Raw genomic sequence first — 25,006 nt, 5'->3', positions numbered from 1 at the left:
CAGGGGAATAGAGATACTAATGGCAGGAGCAGGGGAATAGAGATACTAATGGCAGGGGAATAGAGATACTAATGGCAGGAGCAAATAGAGATACTAATGGCAGGAGCAGGGGAATAGAGATACTAATGGCAGGAGAATGGGAATAGATACAGGGGAATAGAGATACTAATGGCAGGAGCAGGGGAATAGAGATACTAATGGCAGGAGCAGGGGAATAGAGATACTAATGGCAGGAGCAGGGAATAGAGATACTAATGGCAGGAGCAGGGGAATAGAGATACTAATGGCAGGAGCAGGGAATAGAGATACTAAGGGCAGGAGGGGAATAGAGATACTAATGGCAGGGGAATAGAGATACTAATGGCAGGAGCAGGGGAATAGAGATACTAATACTAATGGCAGGGAATAGAGATACTAAGGGCAGGAGCAGGGGAATAGAGATACTAATGGCAGGAGAGATACTAATGGGGAATAGAGATACTAATGGCAGGAGCAGGGAGAATAGAATAGAGATACTAATGGCAGGAGAATAGAGATACTAATGGGCAGGAGCAGGGAATAGAGATACTAATGGCAGGAGAATAGAGATACTAATGGCAGGAATAGCAGGCAGGAAGAGAATAGAGATACTAATGGCAGGAGAAATAGAGATACAATGGCAGGAGCAGGGGAATAGAGATACTAATGGCAGGGGAATAGAGATACTAATGGGAGCAGGAATAGAGATACAGGCAGGAATAGAGATACTAAGGGCAGGAGCAGGGGAATAGAGATACTAATGGCAGGAGCAGGGAATAGAGATACTAATGGCAGGAGCAGGGGAATAGAGATACTAATGGCAGGAGCAGGGGAATAGAGATACTAATGGCAGGAGCAGGGGAATAGAGATACTAATGGCAGGAGCAGGGAGAATAGAGATACTAATGGCAGGAGCAGGGGAATAGAGATACTAATGGCAGGAGCAGGGAATAGAGATACTAATGGCAGGGGAATAGAGATACTAATGGCAGGAGCAGGGGAATAGAGATACTAATGGCAGGAGGAATAGAGATACTAATGGCAGGAGCAGTAGAGATACTAATGGCAGGAGAGATACAGGGGAATAGAGATACTAATGGCAGGAGAATAGAGATACTAATGGCAGGAAATAGAGATACTAATGGCAGGAGCAGGGGAATAGAGATACTAATGGCAGGAGCAGGGGAATAGAGATACTAAGGGCAGGAGCAGGGGAATAGAGATACTAATGGCAGGAGCAGAATAGAGATACTAATGGCAGGAATAGAGATACAGGGGAATAGAGATACTAATGGCAGGGCAGGGGAATAGAGATACTAATGGCAGGAGCAGGGGAATAGAGATACTAATGGCAGGAGCAGAATAGAGATACTAATGGCAGGAGCAGGGGAATAGAGATACTAATGGCAGGAGCAGGGAATAGAGATACTAAGGGCAGGAGAGATACAGGGGAAATAGAGATACTAATGGGCAGGAGCAGGGAATAGAGATACTAATGGCAGGAGCAGGGGAATAGAGATACTAAGGGCAGGAGCAGGGAATAATAGAGGATAGGGGAATAGAGATACTAATGGCAGGAGCAGTGGAATAGAGATACTAATGGCAGGAGCAATGGGGGGAATAGAGATACTAATGGCAGGAGGGGAATAGAGATACAGGGCAGGAGAATAGAGATACTAAGGGCAGGAGAATAGAGATACTAATGGCAGGAGAATAGAGATACTAATGGCAGGAGATACTAATGGAGGAGCAGGGGAATAGAGATACTAATGGCAGGAGCAGGGAATAGAATAGAGATACTAATGGCAGGAGCAGGGGAATAGAGATACTAAGGGCAGGAGCAGGGGAATAGAGATACTAAGGGCAGGAGCAGGGAATAGAGATACTAATGGCAGGAGCAGGGGAACAGAGATACTAATGGCAGGAGCAGGGGAATAGAGATACTAATGGCAGGAGCAGGGGAATAGAGATACTAATGGCAGGAGAATAGAGATAGAGAATGGCAGGAGAATAATAGAGATACTAATGGCAGGAGAAATAGAGATACTAATGGCAGGAGAATAGAGATACTAATGGCAGGAGCAGGGGAATAGAGATACTAAGGGCAGGAGCAGGGGAATAGAGATACTAAGGGCAGGAGAAATAGAGATACTAAGGGCAGGAGCAGGAGATAGAGATACTAATGGCAGGGGAATAGAGATACTAATGGCAGGAGAATAGAGATACTAATGACAGGGGAATAGAGATACTAATGACAGGGGAATAGAGATACTAATGGCAGGAGCAGGGGAATAGAGATACTAATGGCAGGAGCAGGGGAATAGAGATACTAATGGCAGGAGCAGGGGAATAGAGATAGAGATACTAATGGCAGGAGCAGGGGAATAGAGATACTAATGGCAGGAGCAGGAGAATAGAGATACTAATGGCAGGAGCAGGGAATAGAGATACTAATGGCAGGAGAATAGAGATACTAGGGGAGAATAGAGATACTAATGGCAGGAGCAGGGGAATAGAGATACTAATGGCAGGGGAATAGAGATACTAATAGAGATACAATGGCAGCAGGGGAATAGAGATACTAATGGATACTAATGGCAGGAATAGAGATACTAATGGGGATACTAATGGCAGGAGCAGGGGAATAGAGATACTAAGGGAGCAGGAGCAGGGGAATAGAGATACTAATGGCAGGAATAGAGATACTAATGGCAGGGGAATAGAGATACTAATGGCAGGCAGTGGAATAGAGATACTAATGGCAGGAGCAGGGGAATAGAGATACTAATGGCAGGGGAATAGAGATACAGGGCAATAGAGATACTAATGGCAGGAGCAGGGGAATAGAGATACTAATGGCAGGAGAATAGAGATACTAATGACAGGGGAATAGAGATACTAATGACAGGGGCAGGGGAATAGAGATACTAATGGCAGGAGCAGGGGAATAGAAATACTAATGGCAGGAGGATAGAGATACTAATGACAGGGGCAGGGGAATAGAGATACTAATGGCAGGAGAATAGAGATACTAAGGGCAGGAGCAGGGGAATAGAGATACTAAGGGCAGGAGCAGGGGAATAGAGATACTAATGGCAGGAGCAGGGGAATAGAGATACTAATGGCAGGAGCAGGGGAATAGAGATACTAATGGCAGGAGGGAATAGAGATACTAATGGCAGGAGCAGGGGAATAGAGATACTAATGGCAGGATACTAATGGCAGGGGAATAGAGATACTAATGGCATGATCAATGGGGAATAGAGATACTAATGGCATGATCAGGGGAATAGAGATACTAATGGCAGATCAGGGAATAGAGATACTAATGGCAGGGGAATAGAGATACTAATGGCAGGAGCAGGGGAATAGAGATACTAATGGCAGGGGAATAGAGATACTAATGGCAGGGGAATAGAGATACTAATGGCAGGAGCAGGGGAATAGAGATACTAATGGCAGGAGCAGGGGAATAGAGATACTAATGGCAGGAGCAGGGGAATAGAGATACTAATGGCAGGAGCAGGGGAATAGAGATACTAATGGCAGGAGCAGGGAATAGAGATACTAATGGCAGGAGCAGGGGAATAGAGATACTAATGGCAGGAGCAGGGGAATAGAGATACTAATGGCAGGAGCAGGGGAATAGAGATACTAATGGCAGGAGCAGGGAATAGAGATACTAATACTAATGGCAGGAGAATAGAGATACAGGGGAATAGAGATACTAATGGCAGGAGCAGAATAGAGATACAGGGGGAATAGAGATACTAATGGCAGGAGAAATAGAGATACTAAGGGCAGGAGCAGGGGGGAATAGAGATACTAATGGCAGGAGCAGGGGAATAGAGATACTAATGACAGGAGCAGGGAATAGAGATACTAATGGCAGGAGAATAGAGATACTAATGGCAGGAGCAGGGAATAGAGATACTAATGGCAGGAGCAGGGGAATAGAGATACTAATGGCAGGAGCAGGATGAATAGAGATACTAATGGCAGGAGAATAGAGATACTAAGGGCAGGAGCAGGGGAATAGAGATACTAATGGCAGGAGCAGGGGAATAGAGATACTAATGGCAGGAGCAGGGGAATAGAGATACTAATGGCAGGAGAGATACTAGGGGGAATAGAGATACTAATGGCAGGAGCAGGAGAATAGAGATACTAATGGCAGGGGAATAGAGATACTAAGGGCAGGAGCAGGAGAATAGAGATACTAATGGCAGGGGAATAGAGATACTAAGGGCAGGAGCAGGATAATAGAGATACTAATGGCAGGAGAATAGAGATACTAATGGCAGGAGCAGTGGAATAGAGATACTAAGGGCAGGAGTAGGGGAATAGAGAAACTAATGGCAGGAGCAGGGGAATATAGATACTAATGGCAGGAGCAGGGGAATAGAGATACTAATGGCAGGAGCAGGGGAATAGAGATACTAATGGCAGGGGAATAGAGATACTAATGGCAGGAGCAGGGGAATAGAGATACTAATGGCAGGAGAATAGAGATACTAATGACAGGGGCAGGGAGATACTAATGGCAGGGCTAATGGCTAATGGGGAGCAAATAGAGATACTAAGGGCAGGAGCAGGGGAATAGAGATACTAAGGGCAGGAGCAGGGGAATAGAGATACTAATGGCAGGAGCAGGGGAATAGATACTAATGGCAGGAGCAGGGGAATAGAGATACTAATGGCAGGAGCAGGGGAATAGAGATACTAAGGGCAGGAGCAGTGGAATAGAGATACTAATGGCAGGGGAATAGAGATACTAATGGCAGGAGCAGGGGAATAGAGATACTAATGGCAGGAGCAGTGGAATAGAGATACTAATGGCAGGGGAATAGAGATACTAATGGCAGGAGCAGGGGAATAGAGATACTAATGGCAGGAGCAGGGGAATAGAGATACTAATGGCAGGGGAATAGAGATACTAATGGCAGGAGAATAGAGATACTAAGGGCAGGAGCAGTGGAATAGAGATACTAATGGCAGGAGCAGGGGAATAGAGATACTAATGGCAGGGGAATAGAGATACTAATGGCAGGAGCAGGGGAATAGAGATACTAATGGCAGGAGCAGGGGAATAGAGATACTAATGGCAGGAGCAGGGAATAGAATAGAGAATAGAGATACTAATGGCAGGAGCAGGGGAATAGAGATACTAATGGCAGGGGAATAGAGATACTAATGAGGAAGTAGGGCAGGAGCAGGAGCAGGGAATAGAGATACTAATGGGACAGGCATTCATTTCAAGTACAGAGGAAAGTTGGTGGGAGGGAGGACTATATTTAGGAAGGGACAGAAGAGAGGAGGCTATATTTACAAGGTGGGACAGAAGAGAGGGGGCTATATTTACAAGGTGGGACAGAAGAGAGAAGGCTATATTTACAAGGTGGGACAGAAGAGAGGAGGATATATTTACAAGGTGGGACAGAAGAGAGGGGCTATATTTACAAGGTGGGACAGAAGAGAGGAGGCTATATTTACAAGGTGGGACAGAAGAGAGGAGGCTATATTTACAAGGTGGGACAGAAGAGAGGGGCTATATTTACAAGGTGGGGCAGAAGAGAGGGGGCTATATTTACAAGGTGGGGCAGAAGAGAGGAGGCTATATTTACAAGGTGGGACAGAAGAGAGGGGGCTATATTTACAAGGTGGGACAGAAGAGAGGAGGCTATATTTACAAGGTGGGACAGAAGAGAGGTGGCTATATTTACAAGGTGGGACAGAAGAGAGGGGGCTATATTTACAAGGTGGGACAGAAGAGAGGAGGCTATATTTACAAGGTGGGACACAGCCAGTTGAATTAGACTTTACATGTCATAGGAAAGCATTTCAACAGGAAACTGTGAGTATTGCCAGGAAACAGAGACAGTGGACCATGTGCTGATACAGTGTGGGCAGTATCAGAGGGAAAGAGAGAGGATGAGATCTAGTATGAGGGAGAAGGGGGATACAGGAATTGAGTTTAAAGAGTACACTGAGTAGAACGTCATTAAATATAGTCTCAAATAGTTTATGTTTTTTAAGAGCAACGGACTGGCAGGTAGGATTTAGTTTCTCCCCGTCTCTGGCCCACACTCCAGGACAGTAGGTGGCGGTAACGCACCATAAGGTTGGATGCCAACTGACGATAAAAACGTCTCATCTGTGATATTTTTTCCTGCAGTCAAATGACCAAATCGCCCTCTAGTGGCCTCATGGGTGAAACATTATTAATATCTTTCACTATTTCATTATTAAACTTTTTTGTTTTGTTTAAACCCACAGAAATCTGTGTTTCTATGTCAAAAAGTGTTGTAATATTTCAGTCTTCCGTGATGTATATGAAGTGTAATATTGGGATGCAAACTCAAAATAGAATACATTTCAACTCTATATAAGCCCATAACCATGTGTGTGTGAGGTCTATACTTTTGTTTCAACGTAGATTTGTTTAAGACTACCAAGAGACAATCTCTGTGACCCTGATTCAGCCCACTGCAGTAAATTAAAATACTCAGGCCACAACAAATTAAACTAAACAATATACCACATTCATTATTACTAGTGATACATTTATTACATACATATATTATTTTTGTGTGTGTTTTGTTGGAGTAATTTTAGCAACAACAAAACATATTTGGGCTGGTCAAATATCTGAGTGATAGATTTTTGTATATACCTGCCACAGTGGCCGGTGGACCAAAACGTTGGTGATCGTGTGCCCACTGGAGCCGCTTCTTCTTGTTGTTTTTAGCTGATAGAAGTGGACTCCTGTGTTGTCGCCTGTTGCAATAGCCTATCCGTGACAAGGACGAGTTGGGCGCTCCGAAATGCCGTTCTCCACACCACTGTTGTACCGTTTATATGCCTGTTTGTGGGCCACCTGTTAGCTTGCATGATTCTGGCCATTCTCCTTCGACCTCTCATCAACGAGCTGTTTTCGCCCACAGGTCTGCCGCTGACTGGATGTTTTTTTTGTTTGTCGCACCATTCTCGGTAAATCCTAGACGCTGTCGTGCATGAAGAGCCCAGGAGGCCGTCAGTTTCTGCGGTATTGGAAAGGGCGCGCCTGGCACTGACAATCATACCACGCTCAAAGTCGCTTAGGTCACCTGTTTTGCCAATTCTGGCGTTTTACCTTGTCACGAACATACAGTACAACAGTGTATTAAAGCATCTCATTAATTGAACAGTCGATCTGCCTGTAGCTACCAGACAAATAAATTGTAATTGTATTCTAATATTGACGCGGAGCTTAAAATGTCTAGTTAGCACCTCCTAACGTTAGTTAGCTACCAAGTTAAGGCAGCTAACTGGTCTCTGAGAGCAGAGCTAACGTTAACTAACCTAATCCTAGCTAACGGTTATGTAAACCTAGTCTCTAATTACAACTTTTGAACGAACGGAGGTAGATAGAAACCTGACCAGCTCTTCTTCTTCGGGTTTTTATTGGCGGACAACATCCCAAAATGGTGTATTGCCGCGATATACTGGGTGTAGTGAAAAGTGAGAAGCTTTAAAGACAAAAAATAAATATAATAATAAAATAATCCCTACTCGGGCTCTGGGGGCCGAGAGGGTGGCACCGCACTAGAAAGTCCTCCGTGTAGTTCTTCAAAAGTAAAATATTTTAATCCCAGAAATTGTTCATCTGCAGAAATATTGATATCGATATGTATTGTCTTCCTTTCAACTTGTGCTGTGCCGTATATCCCCATTGCTGTAAATGACAGGAGGTCCACTTTCTCTACATGAAGGACGAATGGATCCTGCTGTTGATTCTCAGGCTGTGGTGTAGGGGATAATGTAAACCTTCCGTTCTTCACTACCGCCGGACCTTCAAAAAATACTAACTTTTTACACTCTTTTGACAGCCTCCGCATAGGAGACTCGCAAAACTGCCCTGATTTCGACTCATCGACTCGTTTTTAAAATGTCCCTTTAGAAGTATTCAGTAACTCGGTGGGCGGGCTTTGCGACATGGAATCCAATCAGATGCCCGTTCCGTCGGTATGCTGGGCCAATCCAAAGCAACGGCGCCCTTCCTCACCGAAACTAGCCTGCAGATTTACTCAAAACAAACCTCAACAGCCACACCAGGGGCCTGTTGCACAAAAGTAGAATTAAGACATCCGGGATAAATGACTCAGCTGAGCTCAATGAAGCCAAAACATGTGCGTCCAGGCTTAATTGGTTGCACAAAGACCAAGCCAGGATGAGCAGACACGGATTCATTAAGCCAGGTGAAACCAATCCTGGATAGGTGCGCGCTCACGGCTCACTCAAATAGACCCCGCCACAGATCACAGATTAATTGATTTACCATGGCAACTAGAGCCGCGTACTTTTCCCCGTCGGAAGCACAAATCCTCATGGAGGCATACGAGGAGGTAAAAGATATAATTAAGAAGAAAGGCAACACCGCCACAGTGATAAAGCAAAGAGAAAAAGCGTGGCAAAGTATTGCAGACCGCCTGAATGCGTAAGTAGTGCACAATTACACACTCACCGCTCCGCTGAAACATCACAATTACAATTCAAATATTTAATTCACATCTCCAAAAATGCAGTTGTACTGTAATTATGAAACAGTTAAATTTTTAATTGAAATGCACTGCAGATATGAGTGAAATTGTGTAAAGTAACTCCATCACACTGTATAAAGCTATGATAAATTTTTTGATATTTTTACTGAAAACAAGACAAAAATACCAAGTAATTTTTGCAGTGTGACTCCATTAAATGTGTGTGTGTGTGTGTGTGTGTGTGTAGATTAAACATGAACGGGCCAAAACGGACATGGCAGCAGGTCAAAATCAAATACAAGAACATTCTGCAGAATGGTATGGTCCCTGACTAATATTTAACAAAGCACAAGCATATATTGTACCCAGAAGGTGCCTGCTCACACATTGTCTGTACTGTTTTAGCAGTGAAAAAGAATACCCACAGACAAGGCACGGGTGGTGGGTCACCAAAGGCTGACCTTACCCCAGCAGAGGACATGGCCTTGGAGCTAAATAAAGGCAGGCCCGTCTTAGAGGGGATCCCTGGGGGGAAAGAGACGAGCATAGGTTCCTCCCAAGATGCCACCCGCTTCATTCAAGGTATGTCCTTCCATCTCTACATGGGATACAACCACATTCATATTGAATCAATTTGGACTGTCTGACTTTGGTTTACCTATTGCCTTGCAGTGCCTCGCAGCACTGTGTTCCTGTTAGAGCCACCAGCACAAGCACCAGACGATGCTGATCCAGTGAGTACTCCATCAAAGGCATACTGTAGGCCTGGCATGTCTTGTCTACTAGCTTCAATATGAATCCGATTAAATGTGATAGGGTGAAGGCCCCAGTGCAGCAGCAACAGCACATGATGGAGACGATGATGAGGAGGAGACCATCTCTCTGGATTCCAGAAGGCATGAGGTATCATGTTAAGACTGTGAAAGTACTATTTACTCTACAATGGTGAGGAGTCCTCATCAAAATCAAAAAATCTAATTTATTTTACAGAACCCAGATGCTATACAGTGGGAAAACCAGCCTGGCAACATAGTGCGTATTAATAAAAGGACACCACATCCTGCCAAATTCCAGCTGCGCTAATTGTATTGTGTTCACAGAGCTCACAAGCTATCAGAAAGTTGTATGGCAACCACCTCCGGCGCCAAATAGAACTGGCAGACATAGACATTCAGTACAAGAAGAAAAAGATGGAAAATCTTGCACTGGAGTCCGAAATAAAAAAGAGGACAATTAGGAAACTGGACCTTGAAATAAAAAAACTTGAGAGGGAGGTGAGATATGCCTTCAATGTACACTGTATGCTAACTGTAACACAAATGTATTAATCATTATTTTTCTTTCCTCCCCCAGCTCCAAGAAGATGACACAGCTCAAAATAAAAATTAGGTATATTCTCGTAAAGTCAAGTGAGCCATGACATATGAGCTCTTATTGTGAGCACACAGGACGGTGGCATCTTTCTAAGGTTTTTTTTTATTTTCCCAGCAATCAGTACAACCAAGTCATCGTTATAAGGCATCGCCCTCTTTTGCCCACCCCCCCCAGCACCAGGTGTGGCCACTAGCCTATATGAAGGCCCAAAATTGTGTCTTCCTTTCTGCTCTGACAATGGCATGCCCATTCGTGCGAGATGTGGTGGATGAAGAAGCACTTGTGCTGAGGAGAGCCTTCAGGCGAGAAAGGGTCTTCAGGGACCGGTTGGACCCACTGGCCTTCCCTGATGACCATCTATATGAAAGATACAGGTTTTCTGCAGATGGCATCAGGTATCTATGCAGACTACTGGGTCCCAGGATTAAGCACCGCACTGCACGGAGCCATGCACTGAGTGTGGAGCAAATGGTTTGTGTGGCCTTGCGCTTTTTTGCTAGTGGAGCCTTCCTGTACTCAGTGGGGGATGCAGAACAGCTGAACAAGGCCACAATTTGCCGCACAATAAGGAGTGTGTGTCTGGCTATCAAAGCATTAGCAGATGTCTTCATCTCCTTCCCTGGCCACAGAAGACTCTGTGACATCAAAGAGGAGTTCTATAGGATTGCAGGTAAGAGGATCTACAAATTACAGGACAACTGTTAACACATAGTAGGATACTCATTACTTTGTGTGACAGGTTTCCCCAATGTCATTGGTGCAGTGGACTGCACACACATAAGGATAAAAGCCCCCTCAGGTGCCCATGAAGCCGATTTTGTGAATAGGAAATCCTTTCACAGCATTAATGTTCAGGTGAACATAACTTTTTGATATTGTCCATTGACGAACACTCTGCATTGCCAGTGATGTGCATTGATTGGTGTAATATTCCTCATCTTATGATTTCAGATGGTCTGCAATGCTGACTGTGTGATCAGCAATGTTGTGGCAAAATGGCCTGGCTCAGTCCATGACTCCAGAATCTTTCGGGCCTCTGAAATCTATCAGTGCCTATCACAAGGTAAGCCACACAACCCCTATTTATAACCATCATGGCTGTGTCAAGAATATCACTGTGTTTATGAGGTAGTAATGATGAGATTTTGTGTTGACAGGTGAATTCTCTGGTGTGTTGCTGGGAGACAGGGGGTATGGCTGCCAGCCTTTTCTCCTGACACCTTTCACAGACCCCCAGGAAGCACAGCAGGCCTACAACCATGCCCATGCCAGGACCAGGGCCAGAGTTGAAATGACCTTTGGCCTCCTGAAGGCACGCTTTCACTGCCTTCACAAATTAAGGGTCAGCCCTGTTAGGGCATGTGATATTACTGTGGCTTGTGCTGTCCTCCACAATGTGGCCTGCCTGAGGCTGGAGAGGGCCCCCAGAGTGCCACCAGCCATGGACTGGGACAATCCGGCAATCTTCCCTGATGACGACAGTGGTCGGCTGCTGAGGGACCAATATGTGTTGAATTATTTTAGCTAGTATGTGTGCTTTCAATTTTGGTTAAATATGTCCTGCGGTGGCAGAGGAATTTGGTTTTTTTTGGGTTCGTTTTTTGACGAATTTGGCCTCTTATGATGTTTGTGCGGTATACTGTGTGTAATACAAGGCTGCAGGGAGGCTACTGCAGCCATTCATTTGTCTGTTCAGTTGATGTGTATGGATTTGTCCTGCATTTATTTTAGTGTGCAGACATGCAGGGTGTGTTATATACAGACCTTTGAATGTGTATGTATCATTTTGTATAATATGCTTGGATTCTGTGCTTTCCATCTTGTAGAGTCACTGTGACTTCAGTTTCGAAAGGAGCTGATGGTTTACCTGCTTTGTTTTGTCCTTATTCAATAAAGGAACATAATGTTACACATTGTTTTTATATTCATATGGAATGTGTATTTGTTTATATGACAGAGTACTAGGGCCACACTGAAGAAAAAGGATAAAGTCATACATTTATGAGGCTGGTTCTTTCTGCAGAAAAGCTACATATTGTTTTTACAGTTTTGATACTTATGACAATGTGATACTTAATATTCTGGCACATCAGCATGTCTTTGTTTATGAAACCATACTGAAGTACAATTTCACGAAATGCCCCACATCTGTCATTTTAACAACTGTCCTTTAAAACAACTGGTTACAATATTATGACTTGTGTTTTTTTCCCCTCTGTGGCCCTAATATTCTATCATTTTATATATAGCCTTATAGTCTATGGGAAACTGTAAATTATCTAATGATAGCAACATCATCTAAAAATCATTTTTTATCCAAAATCATTGAAATTAATGATCAAACGTTTAAATAATAACAGTGGGTCTAGTTATATGTGATAACAATGTATAGTGAGCAGTGAAATAACTATTGGTTTCCATTTGTGGTGACTGCTGACTGACATTAGGGATGAGATTAAATAGATCCTGGAATTTAGCCTGGTCTGGAGCAGGCTAGCTCCACAGAATAAATCTCCATGGTAATTTATACCATAACATATCCTCCTGCCCCCTATCCATCTTTAGTGCAACCGGATTACGGATCAATTGAGCCAGGATCACCAAGATATCCTGGCTTAATCCCTTATCCTAGTTTTGTGCAACAGGCCCCAGAGCTTTGCAACAACAAAAGTTGTTTTTATAAGTTAGTTAGCTAACGTTACATCGCCGGAGGGTAATTCTTAAACGGGTGAGTAAATGAACAAGGCAGAAAGGTGTGGGGTTCACCGATGATTTGTAAATAGCTAGTAGTTCGCTATGTTGATAGTAGCCTAGCTAGGTTGGCTAACTGGATTTCAGCTTGCAAGCCAGTAGCTCGGTCTTGTTTTGTTTCTTTGTATGACTCTATATTCTCCCGATTCACACAGGCACGGACCTCTCACCAGACATGCCAGAGTATCTGAAGAGAGAAAACCACAGGTCTGGACTTCCCACCAGACATTTTTTGCCCAAACCTCTTCTTGATGCGTACACTAAACGTGTAAAAAAAAATTCGTCCAGGTAGTTGTACCATCCAGGTAGTTGTACCAGACTGGGATCCTCTGCTGTGACTATGAACACTACCATGGACCACTTTCCTGAATTGAAACGTCACACACCGACGAAAACAGGAGCCTCCCTGTCTTTGCCGGGGCCATCCGATGAGGCCCTCCCCCTGTCTTTGCCGGGGCCATCCGATGAGGCCCTCCCCCTGTCTTTGCCGGGGTCATCCGATGAGGCCCTCCCCCTGTCTTCGCCGGGGCCATCCGATGAGGCCCTCCCCCTCTCTTCGCCGGGGCCATCCGATGAGGCCCTCCCCCTCTCTTCGCCGGGGCCATCCGATGAGGCCCTCCCCCTCTCTTCGCCGGGGCCATCCGATGAGGCCCTCCCCCTCTCTTCGCCGGGGCCATCCGATGATGCCCTCTGTCGCTCTTGTGGCAAGAAATGTACCAGTCGGTCTAAAAAGCACGAGAAAAGCCCCTCAAGAGATGGATCTCACCCCTGTGACCAGTGTGAGAAGAGTTTTGTTACACTAAAACGTCTGGAAAAACACCAGACGAGTCACTCCAACCCTCATGTGTGCTCTGATTGTGGAAAGCGATTCCGTCGGGCTGATCACCTAAAGAGACATAAGAGAGGCCACACTGAGAACAAACTGTACATTTGCCCTCATTGCGGGGAAAGCTTTGGTTACTCGGGAAAGTTAACCCAACATGTGAGACTTCACACTGGGGAGAAACGTCACCAGTGCTCCGATTGTGGCAAAATGTTTGCTGCTAATAAAACAATGAAAAGACACCAAGAGATTCATTCAACACATCGGGTGAAGCCTCATGTTTGCACTACATGTGGAAAGGGCTTTGCTCAACGTGAAAACTTAAAAAAACATTGTGCCATTCACACTGGAGTGAAACCGCATCAGTGCTCTGACTGTGGGAGGAGTTTCCGTCGGCTTGATCATTTAACTCTGCACCAGAAAGAAGCACATGGAGAGAGGCTATTCCCTTGCTTTGTTTGCAAACAGCGTTTCGTTTCAAATCTTAGCCTGATAGTTCATCAGAAAAAGCATACAAGGCCTTACCACTGCTCCCTATGTGACAAGAGATATGCCGAAAAGGGGACTTTAAAAGTCCATCTGCGTGTACACACTGGAGAGAAGCCACACCTTTGCTGCCAGTGTGGGAAATGTTTCTCTGTTAAACGACAACTTAAATTACACCTCTTGGTACATTCAGGTGAAAAGTCTTATAAATGTTCTCACTGTGAAAGGAGTTTCGCTAATAGACCTATCCTGAAAAGACACATACGAACCCACACGGGAGAGAAACCGTACCACTGCTCTGAATGTGGGAGGAGTTTCGCCAATGGAGATTCACACACAAAACATCTGCGAACCCACACTGGAGAGAAGCCGTACTGTTGCTCTCTGTGCGGGAAACGTTTCTCCGTTAAACAACATCTTAAAGTACACCTCTTGGTACATTCAGGTGAGAAGCCTCATACCTGTTCTCACTGTGAGAGGGGTTTCACTACCACATCTAACCTGAAAAGACACCTGCAAACCCACACTGAAGAGAAACCGTTCAAATGCCTTGACTGTGGGAAGGGGTTTCCTCGCTCGGCAACCCTCAGAAACCACCAGCGTATCCACAGGAGGGTCACCGAGGACCAAGATCCCAAAGCACAAATAGCTGCACCCAAGAACTCTACATAGTAGCTTCACCACAACTGTCTGTCGGGTGCCGAGAACTCTACATAGTAGCTTCACCACAACTGTCTGTCGTGTGAACTCTATATAGTAGAGAACTCTATATAGTAGCTTCACCACAACTGTCTGTCGTGTGCCGAGAACTCTATATAGTAGCTTCACCACAACTGTCTGTCGTGTGTCGAGAACTCTATATAGTAGCTTCACCACAACTGTCTGTCGTGTGCCGAGAACTCTATATAGTAGCTTCACCACAACTGTCTGTCGTGTGCCGAGAACTCTATATAGTAGCTTCACCACAACTGTCTGTCGTGTGCCGAGAACTCTATATAGTAGCTTCACCACAACTGTCTGTCGTCGTGCCGAGAACTCTATATAGCTTCACCACAACTGTCTGTCGTGTGCCGAGAACTCTATATAGTAGCTTCACCACAACTGTCTGTCGTGTGCCGAGAACTCTATATAGTAGCTTCACCACAACTGTCTGTCGTGTGCCGAGAACTCTATATAGTAGCTTCACCACAACTGTCTGTCGTGTGCCGAGAACTCTATATAGTAGCTTCACCACAACTGTCTGTCGTGTGCCGAGAACTCTATATAGTAGCTTCACCACAACTGTCTGTCGTGTGCCGAGAACTCTATATAGTAGCTTCACCACAACTGTCTGTCGTGTGCCGAGAACTCTACATAGTAGCTTCACCACAACTGTCTGTCGTGTGTCTCGGTACCAGAAGTCCGAATGTCAGAAAAAGTATAAAGTCTCCGTAGGCTCTGTTTCTCGTACATTATTTTAAGGGGTTGTAAGTAGAGATGCGCGATATATCGGTGAACAGATCAGAATCGGCCGATGTCTAGTTTAACGCGGATGTTAAAAACCAATGTCAAAGCTACCGTGTGCTACCTATGTAACGTAGGTACATGGTGTAATGACGCCACGTAAAAGTTTGCGCTACACGTGCAACACAGCATTCCTAACCTGGCCCACAATGTCTGCTGTGTGGATCGAGCAGTCAACAAGTCGAGCAGGCAGGGTAGCCTAGGGGTTAGAGTGTAGAGGCGGTAGGGTAGCCTAGTGGTTAGAGCGTAGAGGCGGCAGGGTAGCCTAGTGGTTAGAGCGTAGAGGCGGCAGGGTAGCCTAGTGGTTAGAGCGTAGAGGCGGCAGGGTAGCCTAGTGGTTAGAGCATAGGGGCGGCAGGGTAGCCTAGTGGTTAGAGTGTAGAGGCGGCAGGGTAGCCTAGTGGTTAGAGTGTAGGGGCGGCAGGGTAGCCTAGTGGTTAGAGTGTAGGGGCGTCAGGGTAGCCTAGTGGTTAGAGCGTTGGACTAGTAACCGAAAGGTTGCAAGATCGAATCCCCGAGCTGACAAGGTACAAATCTGTCGTTCTGCCCCTGAGCAAGGCAGTTAACATACTGTTCCTAAGGCCGTCATTGAAAATATGAATTTGTTCTTATTAACTGACTTGCCTAGTTAAATAAAGGTAAAATATATATTTTTTGATAGAGTAATAACATTTCAGCGAGACAATTCAAAGGCGAAGGACATTAACACCAAGATAATGGAATTCATTCCACTTGACAATCAACCGTTCTCTGTTGTGGATGATGTTGGCTTTCGCCGACTGGTCGATCACCGATACACACTACCAAGTGTGCTATTTTGTTGCCCTACCGGAGTTACACAGTAATAGCGTCACTGCTATTAGCTTCACGACATGCATACTATGGGTCTTTGCGTGTCAAAATAGATACAGATAAAAGTTGAACAAAAAAGTCTGCAAACACCGGCCACGAGCGATGTGTTTACAATACTGCGTTGGTAATAAAGCATTATTTGTTTGACCGCAACTTCTGGGGTAGCTAGCTAGCTTTAGTTTGGTATCTAGCTTTAGCTTGGTAAAGCACCAATACAACCAGCCTCGACCGCAACTTCTGGGGTAGCTAGCTTTTAGCTTGGTAAAGCACCAACACAACCAGCCTCGGCCGCAACTTCTGGGGTAGCTAGCTTTTAGCTTGGTAAAGCACCAATACAACCAGCCTCGACCGCAACTTCTGGGGTAGCTAGCTTTTAGCTTGGTAAAGCACCAATACAACCAGCTTCGACCGCAACTCCTGGGGTACCTAGCTTTTAGCTTGGTAAAGCACCAATACAACCAGCCTCGACCGCAACTTCTGGGGTAGCTAGCTTTTAGCTTGGTAAAGCACCAATACAACCAGCCTCGACCGCAACTTCTGGGGTAGCTAGCTTTTAGCTTGGTAAAGCACCAATAAAACCAGCCTCGACCGCAACTTCTGGGGTAGCTAGCTTTTAGCTTGGTAAAGCACCAATACAACCAGCCTCGACCTCAACTTTTGGGGTAGCTAGCTTTTAGCTTGGTAAAGCACCAATACAACCAGGCTCGACCGCAACTTCTGGGGTAGCTAGCTTTTAGCTTGGTAAAGCACCAATACAACCAGCCTCGGCCGCAACTTCTGGGGTAGCTAGCTTTTAGCTTGGTAAAGCACCAATACAACCAGCCTCGACCGCAACTTCTGGGGTAGCTAGCTTTTAGCTTGGTAAAGCACCAATACAACCAGCCTCGACCGCAACTTCTGGGGTACCTAGCTTTTAGCTTGGTAAAGCACCAATACAACCAGCCTCGACCGCAACTTCTGGGGTAGCTAGCTTTTAGCTTGGTAAAGCACCAATACAACCAGCCTCGACCGCAACTTCTGGGGTAGCTAGCTTTTAGCTTGGTAAAGCACCAATAAAACCAGCCTCGACCGCAACTTCTGGGGTAGCTAGCTTTTAGCTTGGTAAAGTACCAATACAACCAGCCTCGACCGCAACTTCTGGGGTAGCTAGCTTTTAGCTTGGTAAAGCACCAATACAACCAGGCTCGACTGCAACTTCTGGGGTACCTAGCTTTTAGCTTGGTAAAGCACCAATAAAACCAGCCTTGACCGCAACTTCTGGGGTAGCTAGCTTGGTAAAGCACCAATACAACCAGCCTGCAAACAATGACCAGTAAACTGCAGTCATTTTTATTGTTCTTAGCAATGATTTAGGAATCCTTGTGAGTAAGTATTAGTCAAGTTGCCACTTGTTGTTCGTGTCCTAGAAAAGAAGTTGACACAGTTGTCTGTCTGTCTGTCTGTCTGTCTGTAAACAGGAACAATAAAGATGTTTTTGAACCGATAATTGTTTAGCTTCAGTTTTTTTATGGGTCTCATCTCAACGCTGTATAGGAATATATGTCTATTGTGTATTTAGGTTTATTTGTATATATTTACCCATGATGCAATGTAAAGTGTATCCATGTCCTCAAGGAGGACAGCTGCTGGTATAGTAGTATTTTCCCTCACTTCTCTCAAAGGCCCAATCCTAAATCAACCCCTACTCCCTTGTGGAGATCTGAGAGGATTTGACAGGTGTAATTTAATTTGCTAATAGCTCCACGTTGCTCTCTGATAGGCTAGGTGGAAGTTTCATCATGTTGCGTACACCAATCACATGCTCTCTAGCACTGCACAGCTGATTTCAAATGGTCTACTAATCACCAAGCTGATTTAGTGTCAGAACTAAACACATGTCCCTATTAATCACAACTACAGAGCATTAGAAGTGTCCTAGAAAAGGTCTACTAATCACCAAGCTGATTTAGTGTCAGAACTAAACACATGTCCCTGTTAATCACAACTACAGAGCATTAGAAGTGTCCTAGAAAAGAAGGTCTACTAATCACCAAGCTGATTTAGTGTCAGAAATAAACACATGTCCCTATTAATCACAACTACAGAGCATTAGAAGTGTCCTAGAAAAGGTCTACTAATCACCAAGCTGATTTAGTGTCAGAACTAAACACATGTCCCTGTTAATCACAACTACAGAGCATTAGAAGTGTCCTAGAAAAGAAGGTCTACTAATCACCAAGCTGATTTAGTGTCAGAACTAAACACTTGTCCCTGTTAATCACAACTACAGAGCATTAGAAGTGTCTTAGAAAAGAAGGTCTACTAATCACCAAGCTGATTTAGTGTCAGAACTAAACACATGTCCCTGTTAATCACAACTACAGAGCATTAGAAGTGTCCTAGAAAAGGTCTACTAATCACCAAGCTGATTTAGTGTCCTCTCAGAACTAAACACATGTCCTTGTTAATCACAACTACAGAGCATTAGAAGTGTCCTAGAAAAGAAGTTGACACAGTTTTCATGTTCTGTCTCTGTGTGAGCGGAGAGAATGAACAGGGCCAATGATGTGATGTGTGTAACTGCTTGGCCTCAGTCATTTCTGTCTCTGTGTGCGTGTGAGAGGAGAGAATGAACAGGGCCAATGATGTGATGTGTGTAACTGCTTGGCCTCAGTCATTTCTGTCTCTGCTCCACATTGATCATATCGTTCTAACTGATAAAGCCGTATGTACTGAGTGGTAATGAAGTCATCTCGCGGGACACACACAGTACGCAAACCTACCATTGTCTGACCCAAGACCTGTGACATTCCTCTTTCTGTCCCAGTTCCTCTCCTCTGTCCAATCAATCACATTTTAAGAAGGGGGGATGTTTCCTCCAGGGGCCAATTACAGTCAATTCAGAAACTAAACCAAATTCCAAATTTTCCCCCATTTTGAAAAGCATTGAAGATAATTGGAATTTCAGTGTACTCTGCCCTCCCACCTGTCTGTGTCATGTCTCAGGTAGCCTGTCTGCCCTCCCACCTGTCTGTGTCATGTCTCAGGTAGCCTGTCTGTATCATGTCTCAGTTAGCCTGTCGGTATCATGTCTCAGGTAGCCTGTCTGTTCTGTTTCATGTCTCAGGTAGCCTGTCTGTGTCATGTCTCAGGTAGCCTGTCTGTTCTGTTTCATGTCTCAGGTAGCCTGTCTGTTTCATGTCTCAGGTAGCCTGTCTGTGTCATGTCTCAGGTAGCCTGTCTGCCCTCCCACCTGTCTTTGTCATGTCTCAGGTAGCCTGTCTGTATCATGTCTCAGGTAGCCTGTCTGTGTCATGTCTCAGGTAGCCTGTCTGTTTCATGTCTCAGGTAGCCTGTCTGTATCATGTCTCAGGTAGCCTGTCTGTGTCATGTCTCAGGTAGCCTGTCTGTATCATGTCTCAGGTAGCCTGTCTGTGTCATGTCTCAGGTAGCCTGCCTGTTTCATGTCTCAGGTAGCCTGTCTGTTTCATGTCTCAGGTAGCCTGTCTGTTTCATGTCTCAGGTAGCCTGTCTGTTTCATGTCTCAGGTAGCCTGTCTGTTTCATGTCTCAGGTAGCCTGTCTGTTTCATGTCTCAGGTAGCCTGTCTGTATCATGTCTCAGGTAGCCTGTCTGTTTCATGTCTCAGGTAGCCTGTCTGTTTCATGTCTCAGGTAGCCTGTCTGTTTCATGTCTCAGGTAGCCTGCCTGTATCATGTCTCAGGTAGCCTGTCTGTTTCATGTCTCAGGTAGCCTGTCTGTATCATGTCTCAGGTAGCCTGTCTGTATCATGTCTCAGGTAGCCTGTCTGTATCATGTCTCAGGTAGCCTGTCTGTATCATGTCTCAGGTAGCCTGTCTGTATCATGTCTCAGGTAGCCTGTCTGTATCATGTCTCAGGTAGCCTGTCTGTTTCATGTCTCAGGTAGCCTGTCTGTTTCATGTCTCAGGTAGCCTGTCTGTTTCATGTCTCAGGTAGCCTGTCTGTATCATGTCTCAGGTAGCCTGTCTGTTTCATGTCTCAGGTAGCCTGTCTGTATCATGTCTCAGGTAGCCTGTCTGTATCATGTCTCAGGTAGCCTGTCTGTTTCATGTCTCAGGTAGCCTGTCTGTATCATGTCTCAGGTAGCCTGTCTGTATCATGTCTCAGGTAGCCTGTCTGTATCATGTCTCAGGTAGCCTATCTGTATCATGTCTCAGGTAGCCTGTCTGTATCATGTCTCAGGTAGCCTGTCTGTATCATGTCTCAGGTAGCCTGTCTGTTTCATGTCTCAGGTAGCCTGTCTGTTTCATGTCTCAGGTAGCCTGTCTGTTTCATGTCTCAGGTAGCCTGTCTGTATCATGTCTCAGGTAGCCTGTCTGTATCATGTCTCAGGTAGCCTGTCGGTATCATGTCTCAGGTAGCCTGTCTGCCCTCCCACCTCTCTGTTTCATGTCTCAGGTAGCCTGTCTGTATCATGTCTCAGGTAGCCTGTCTGTGTCATGTCTCAGGTAGCCTGTCGGTATCATGTCTCAGGTAGCCTGTCTGTTTCATGTCTCAGGTAGCCTGTCGGTATCATGTCTCAAGTAGCCTGTCTGTTTCATGTCTCAGGTAGCCTGTCTTTGTCATGTCTCAGGTAGCCTGTCTGTATCATGTCTCAGGTAGCCTGTCTGTATCATGTCTCAGGTAGCCTGTCTGTATCATGTCTCAGGTAGCCTGTCTGTATCATGTCTCAGGTAGCCTGTCTGTATCATGTCTCAGGTAGCCTGTCTGTTTCATGTCTCAGGTAGCCTGTCTGTATCATGTCTCAGGTAGCCTGTCTGTTTCATATCTCAGGTAGCCTGTCTGCCCTCCCACCTCTCTGTTTCATGTCTCAGGTAGCCTGTCTGTATCATGTCTCAGGTAGCCTGTCTGCCCTCCCACCTCTCTGTGTCATGTCTCAGGTAGCCTGTCTGTATCATGTCTCAGGTAGCCTGTCTGTATCATGTCTCAGGTAGCCTGTCTGCCCTCCCACCTCTCTGTATCATGTCTCAGGTAGTCTGTCTGCCCTCCCACCTCTCTGTGTCATGTCTCAGGTAGTCTGTCTGTTTCATGTCTCAGCTAGTCTGTCTGTTTCATGTCTCAGGTAGTCTGTCTGTTTCATGTCTCAGGTAGCCTGTTTGTATCATGTCTCAGGTAGCCTGTCTGTGTCATGTCTCAGGTAGCCTGTCTGTTTCATGTCTCAGGTATTCTGTTTGTATCATGTCTCAGGTAGCCTGTCTGTATCATGTCTCAGGTAGCCTGTCTGTTTCATGTCTCAGGTAGCCTGTCTGCCCTCCCACCTCTCTGTTTCATGTCTCAGGTAGCCTGTTTGTATCATGTCTCAGTTTGCCAGCCAAAGCCAGCAGGGATAGAATACAATAATGTACTTTTATTATCTTTCATTTTCTAATCCTTCTCATTTGCCAAAGTATCGCCATGGTGAAACGTTTTTACCCCTGTAGATCTGTCATGATTGGACGGTGAAACTAGCCTCCAGCCAATCAGAAATAAAGCCAGTTACTCAGCCATTCTTGTCAGGTCAAAGAAACCCAGCGAATCAAATGATTAATATACTATAGTCTGAAACACTGATTTAGAAGGCAGGAAGCATTTTATGTGGAGTGGAGCTTCATACACTCCTAAAGATGTGCGGGTTCAACAAGGGTTCAACAAGGGTTCAACAAGGGTTCAATAAGGGTTCAACAAGGGTTCAATAAGGGTTCAATAAGGGTTCAACAAGGGTTCAACAAGGGTTCAACAAGGGTTCAACAAGGGTTCAACAAGGGTTCAATAAGGGTTCAACAAGGGTTCAATAAGGGTTCAATAAGGGTTCAACAAGGGTTCAACAAGGGTTCAACAAGGGTTCAATAAGGGTTCTTTTATTAAGATCCTCAAAGTTCTTGCAGGTTGGTGGTGGTTCTTAACTGAAACATTTGGATTTGAAAGGACAGCAGGTGCAGGTTCTTAACTGAAACATTTGGATTTGAAAGGACAGCAGGTGCAGGTTCTTAACTGAAACATTTGGATTTGAAAGGACAGCAGGTGCAGGTTCTTAACTGAAACATTTGGATTTGAAAGGACAGCAGGTGCAGGTTCTTAACTGAAACATTTGGATTTGAAAGGACAGCAGGTGCAGGTTCTTAACTGAAACATTTGGATTTGAAAGGACAGCAGGTGCAGGTTCTTAACTGAAACATTTGGATTTGAAAGGACAGCAGGTGCAGGTTCTTAACTGAAACATTTGGATTTGAAAGGACAGCAGGTGCAGGTTCTTAACTGAAACATTTGGATTTGAAAGGACAGCAGGTGCAGGTTCTTAACTGAAACATTTGGATTTGAAAGGACAGCAGGTGCAGGTTCTTAACTGAAACATTTGGATTTGAAAGGACAGCAGGTGCAGGTTCTTAACTGAAACATTTGGATTTGAAAGGACAGCAGGTGCAGGTTCTTAACTGAAACATTTGGATTTGAAAGGACAGCAGGTGCAGGTTCTTAACTGAAACATTTGGATTTGAAAGGACAGCAGGTGCAGGTTCTTAACTGAAACATTTGGATTTGAAAGGACAGCAGGTGCAGGTTCTTAACTGAAACATTTGGATTTGAAAGGACAGCAGGTGCAGGTTCTTAACTGAAAAGTGTAAAGATCTCCTCAATTTAAGGTTTGTCCCTTGTATGATCTACATGTATACTGTTTTATGATGATGCCATCTATCTTTTCTTTTCATATTTGTGCAAATCTTTCTAAAATAGTAGAATCATCACAATTCAATGGATATCAACAAGCAAAGAGGTAAGAATATGTTGAAGACTAGCTGTATTGGGTGTAGATGACTGAACTGCTCACTTGTGTGTCTGTAGGTGTACAGATGAGGAGTCCATTCAAAGTTATGTCTATTGGTTTGCCATGCAGATCACATTTACCCTCCTCCTCCCTTTCCTCCTCAGTGAATATCCCAGAGGCCTCCACATTATGGACAAGGTCTGTGTATGAAAACCATTATCAAACCATTATCTTTTTTTTTAAATTCACCACACAAAAAAAACAAGGTATGAATTCTCTCGTCGTGTATGTTTTGTTAATCATCTGTACAATTACACATTTTTTGAATTCAGACTTCACCCTCCCTACACACCGGGTAGGTTATAATATGTGGAAGATTCCAATAGGAATCTTTTCCAAAAACTTCGTAAAGTACAAGGTTGCCAACAAACAATGCATACAGAGTAGCATGATCACTTCACCTAGCTAACTAGCTGCTGAATAGGCATCAACTCACCACCTAGCTAACTAGCTGCCGAATAGGCATCAACTCACCACCTAGCTAACTAGCTGCCAAATAGGCATCAACTCACCACCTAGCTAACTAGCTGCCGAATAGGCATCAACTCACCACCTAGCTAACTAGCTGCCGAATAGGCATCAACTCACCACGCAGCTCATCAACTCACCACGCAGCTCATCAACTCACCACGTAGCTTATCAACTCACCACGTAGCTTATCAACTCACCACCTAGCTAACTAGCTGCCGAATAGGCATCAACTCACCACCTAGCTAACTAGCTGCCGAATAGGCATCAACTCACCACCTAGCTAACTAGCTGCCGAATAGGCATCAACTCACCACCTAGCTAACTAGCTGCCGAATAGGCATCAACTCACCACCTAGCTAACTAGCTGCCGAATAGGCATCAACTCACCACCTAGCTAACTAGCTGCCGAATAGGCATCAACTCACCACCTAGCTAACTAGCTGCCGAATAGGCATCAACTCACCACCTAGCTAACTAGCTGCCGAATAGGCATCAACTCACCACGCAGCTCATCAACTCACCACGCAGCTCATCAACTCACCACGTAGCTTATCAACTCACCACGTAGCTTATCAACTCACCACCTAGCTAACTAGCTGCCGAATAGGCATCAACTCACCATGCAGCTCATCAACTCACCACGCAGCTTGTCAACTCACCACGCAGCTTATCAACTCACCACGCAGCTTATCAACTCACCAAGTAGCTTATCAACTCACCACATAGCTTATCAACTCACCACATAGCTTATCAACTCACCACGCAGCTCATCAACTCACCACGTAGCTTATCAACTCACCACGTAGCTTATCAACTCACCACGCAGCTCATCAACTCACCACGCAGCTTGTCAACTCACCACGCAGCTTATCAACTCACCACGCAGCTTATCAACTCACCACGTAGCTTATCAACTCACCACGTAGTTTATCAACTCACCACGTAGCTTATCAACTCACCAGGTAGCTTATCAACTCACCAGGTAGCTTATCAACACACCACACAGCTTATCAACTCACCACGCAGCTTATCAACTCACCACGCAGCTTATCAACTCACCACGTAGCTTTTCAACAGACCACGTAGCTTATCAACACACCACTTAGCTTATCAACTCACCACGCAGCTTATCAACTGACCACGCAGCTTATCAACACACCACGTAGCTTATCAACTCACCACGCAGCTTATCAACTCACCACGCAGCTTTTCAACACACCACGTAGCTTATCAACTCACCACGTAGCTTATCAACTCACCAAGTAGCTCATCAACTCACCACGTAGCTCATCAACTCACCACACAGCTTATCAACTCACCACACAGTTTATCAACTCACCACGTAGCTCATCAACTCACCTAGTAGCTTATCAACTCACCACGTAGCTTA

General features: G+C 45.0%; 1 protein-coding gene across 3 annotated transcripts; it reads left to right on the top strand.

The window, feature by feature from the left end:
- Positions 1–8,739: 8,739 nt before the first annotated feature.
- On the top strand, positions 8,740–11,820 carry LOC135559989 (putative nuclease HARBI1). 3 transcript variants are annotated; one of them, XM_065000931.1, is made up of 8 exons: positions 8,740–8,855; positions 8,943–9,119; positions 9,210–9,271; positions 9,354–9,569; positions 9,638–9,811; positions 9,891–10,581; positions 10,863–10,974; positions 11,069–11,820. In XM_065000931.1, exons 6-8 carry the CDS (start codon positions 10,513–10,515, stop codon positions 11,437–11,439), a joined length of 552 nt encoding a protein of 183 aa, XP_064857003.1. In that variant the 5' UTR covers positions 8,740–8,855; positions 8,943–9,119; positions 9,210–9,271; positions 9,354–9,569; positions 9,638–9,811; positions 9,891–10,512; the 3' UTR covers positions 11,440–11,820. The 3 variants fall into 3 exon arrangements, with proteins under 3 accessions (XP_064857003.1, XP_064857004.1, XP_064857005.1); XM_065000932.1 differs by having other exon boundaries at positions 9,354–9,811; positions 9,891–9,926; positions 10,026–10,581; XM_065000933.1 differs by having other exon boundaries at positions 9,354–9,811.
- Positions 11,821–25,006: the final 13,186 nt, after the last annotated feature.

Source organism: Oncorhynchus nerka, linkage group LG15 (assembly GCF_034236695.1).
Source record: "Oncorhynchus nerka isolate Pitt River linkage group LG15, Oner_Uvic_2.0, whole genome shotgun sequence".
NCBI lineage: Eukaryota > Metazoa > Chordata > Actinopteri > Salmoniformes > Salmonidae > Oncorhynchus > Oncorhynchus nerka.
Note: the sequence above shows the minus strand (reverse complement) of the source record. Positions and strands in the feature narration are given on the sequence as shown.

Bases quoted from the DNA above. Each gene is read 5' to 3' on its own strand.
- LOC135559989 (XM_065000931.1), top strand. From the start codon at position 10,513: ATGTCTTCATCTCCTTCCCTGGCCACAGAAGACTCTGTGACATCAAAG. The intron at 10,582-10,862 runs GTAAGAGGATCT...TTATGATTTCAG, and splicing joins GGAGTTCTATAGGATTGCAG to ATGGTCTGCAATGCTGACTG. The intron at 10,975-11,068 runs GTAAGCCACACA...TTGTGTTGACAG, and splicing joins CTATCAGTGCCTATCACAAG to GTGAATTCTCTGGTGTGTTG.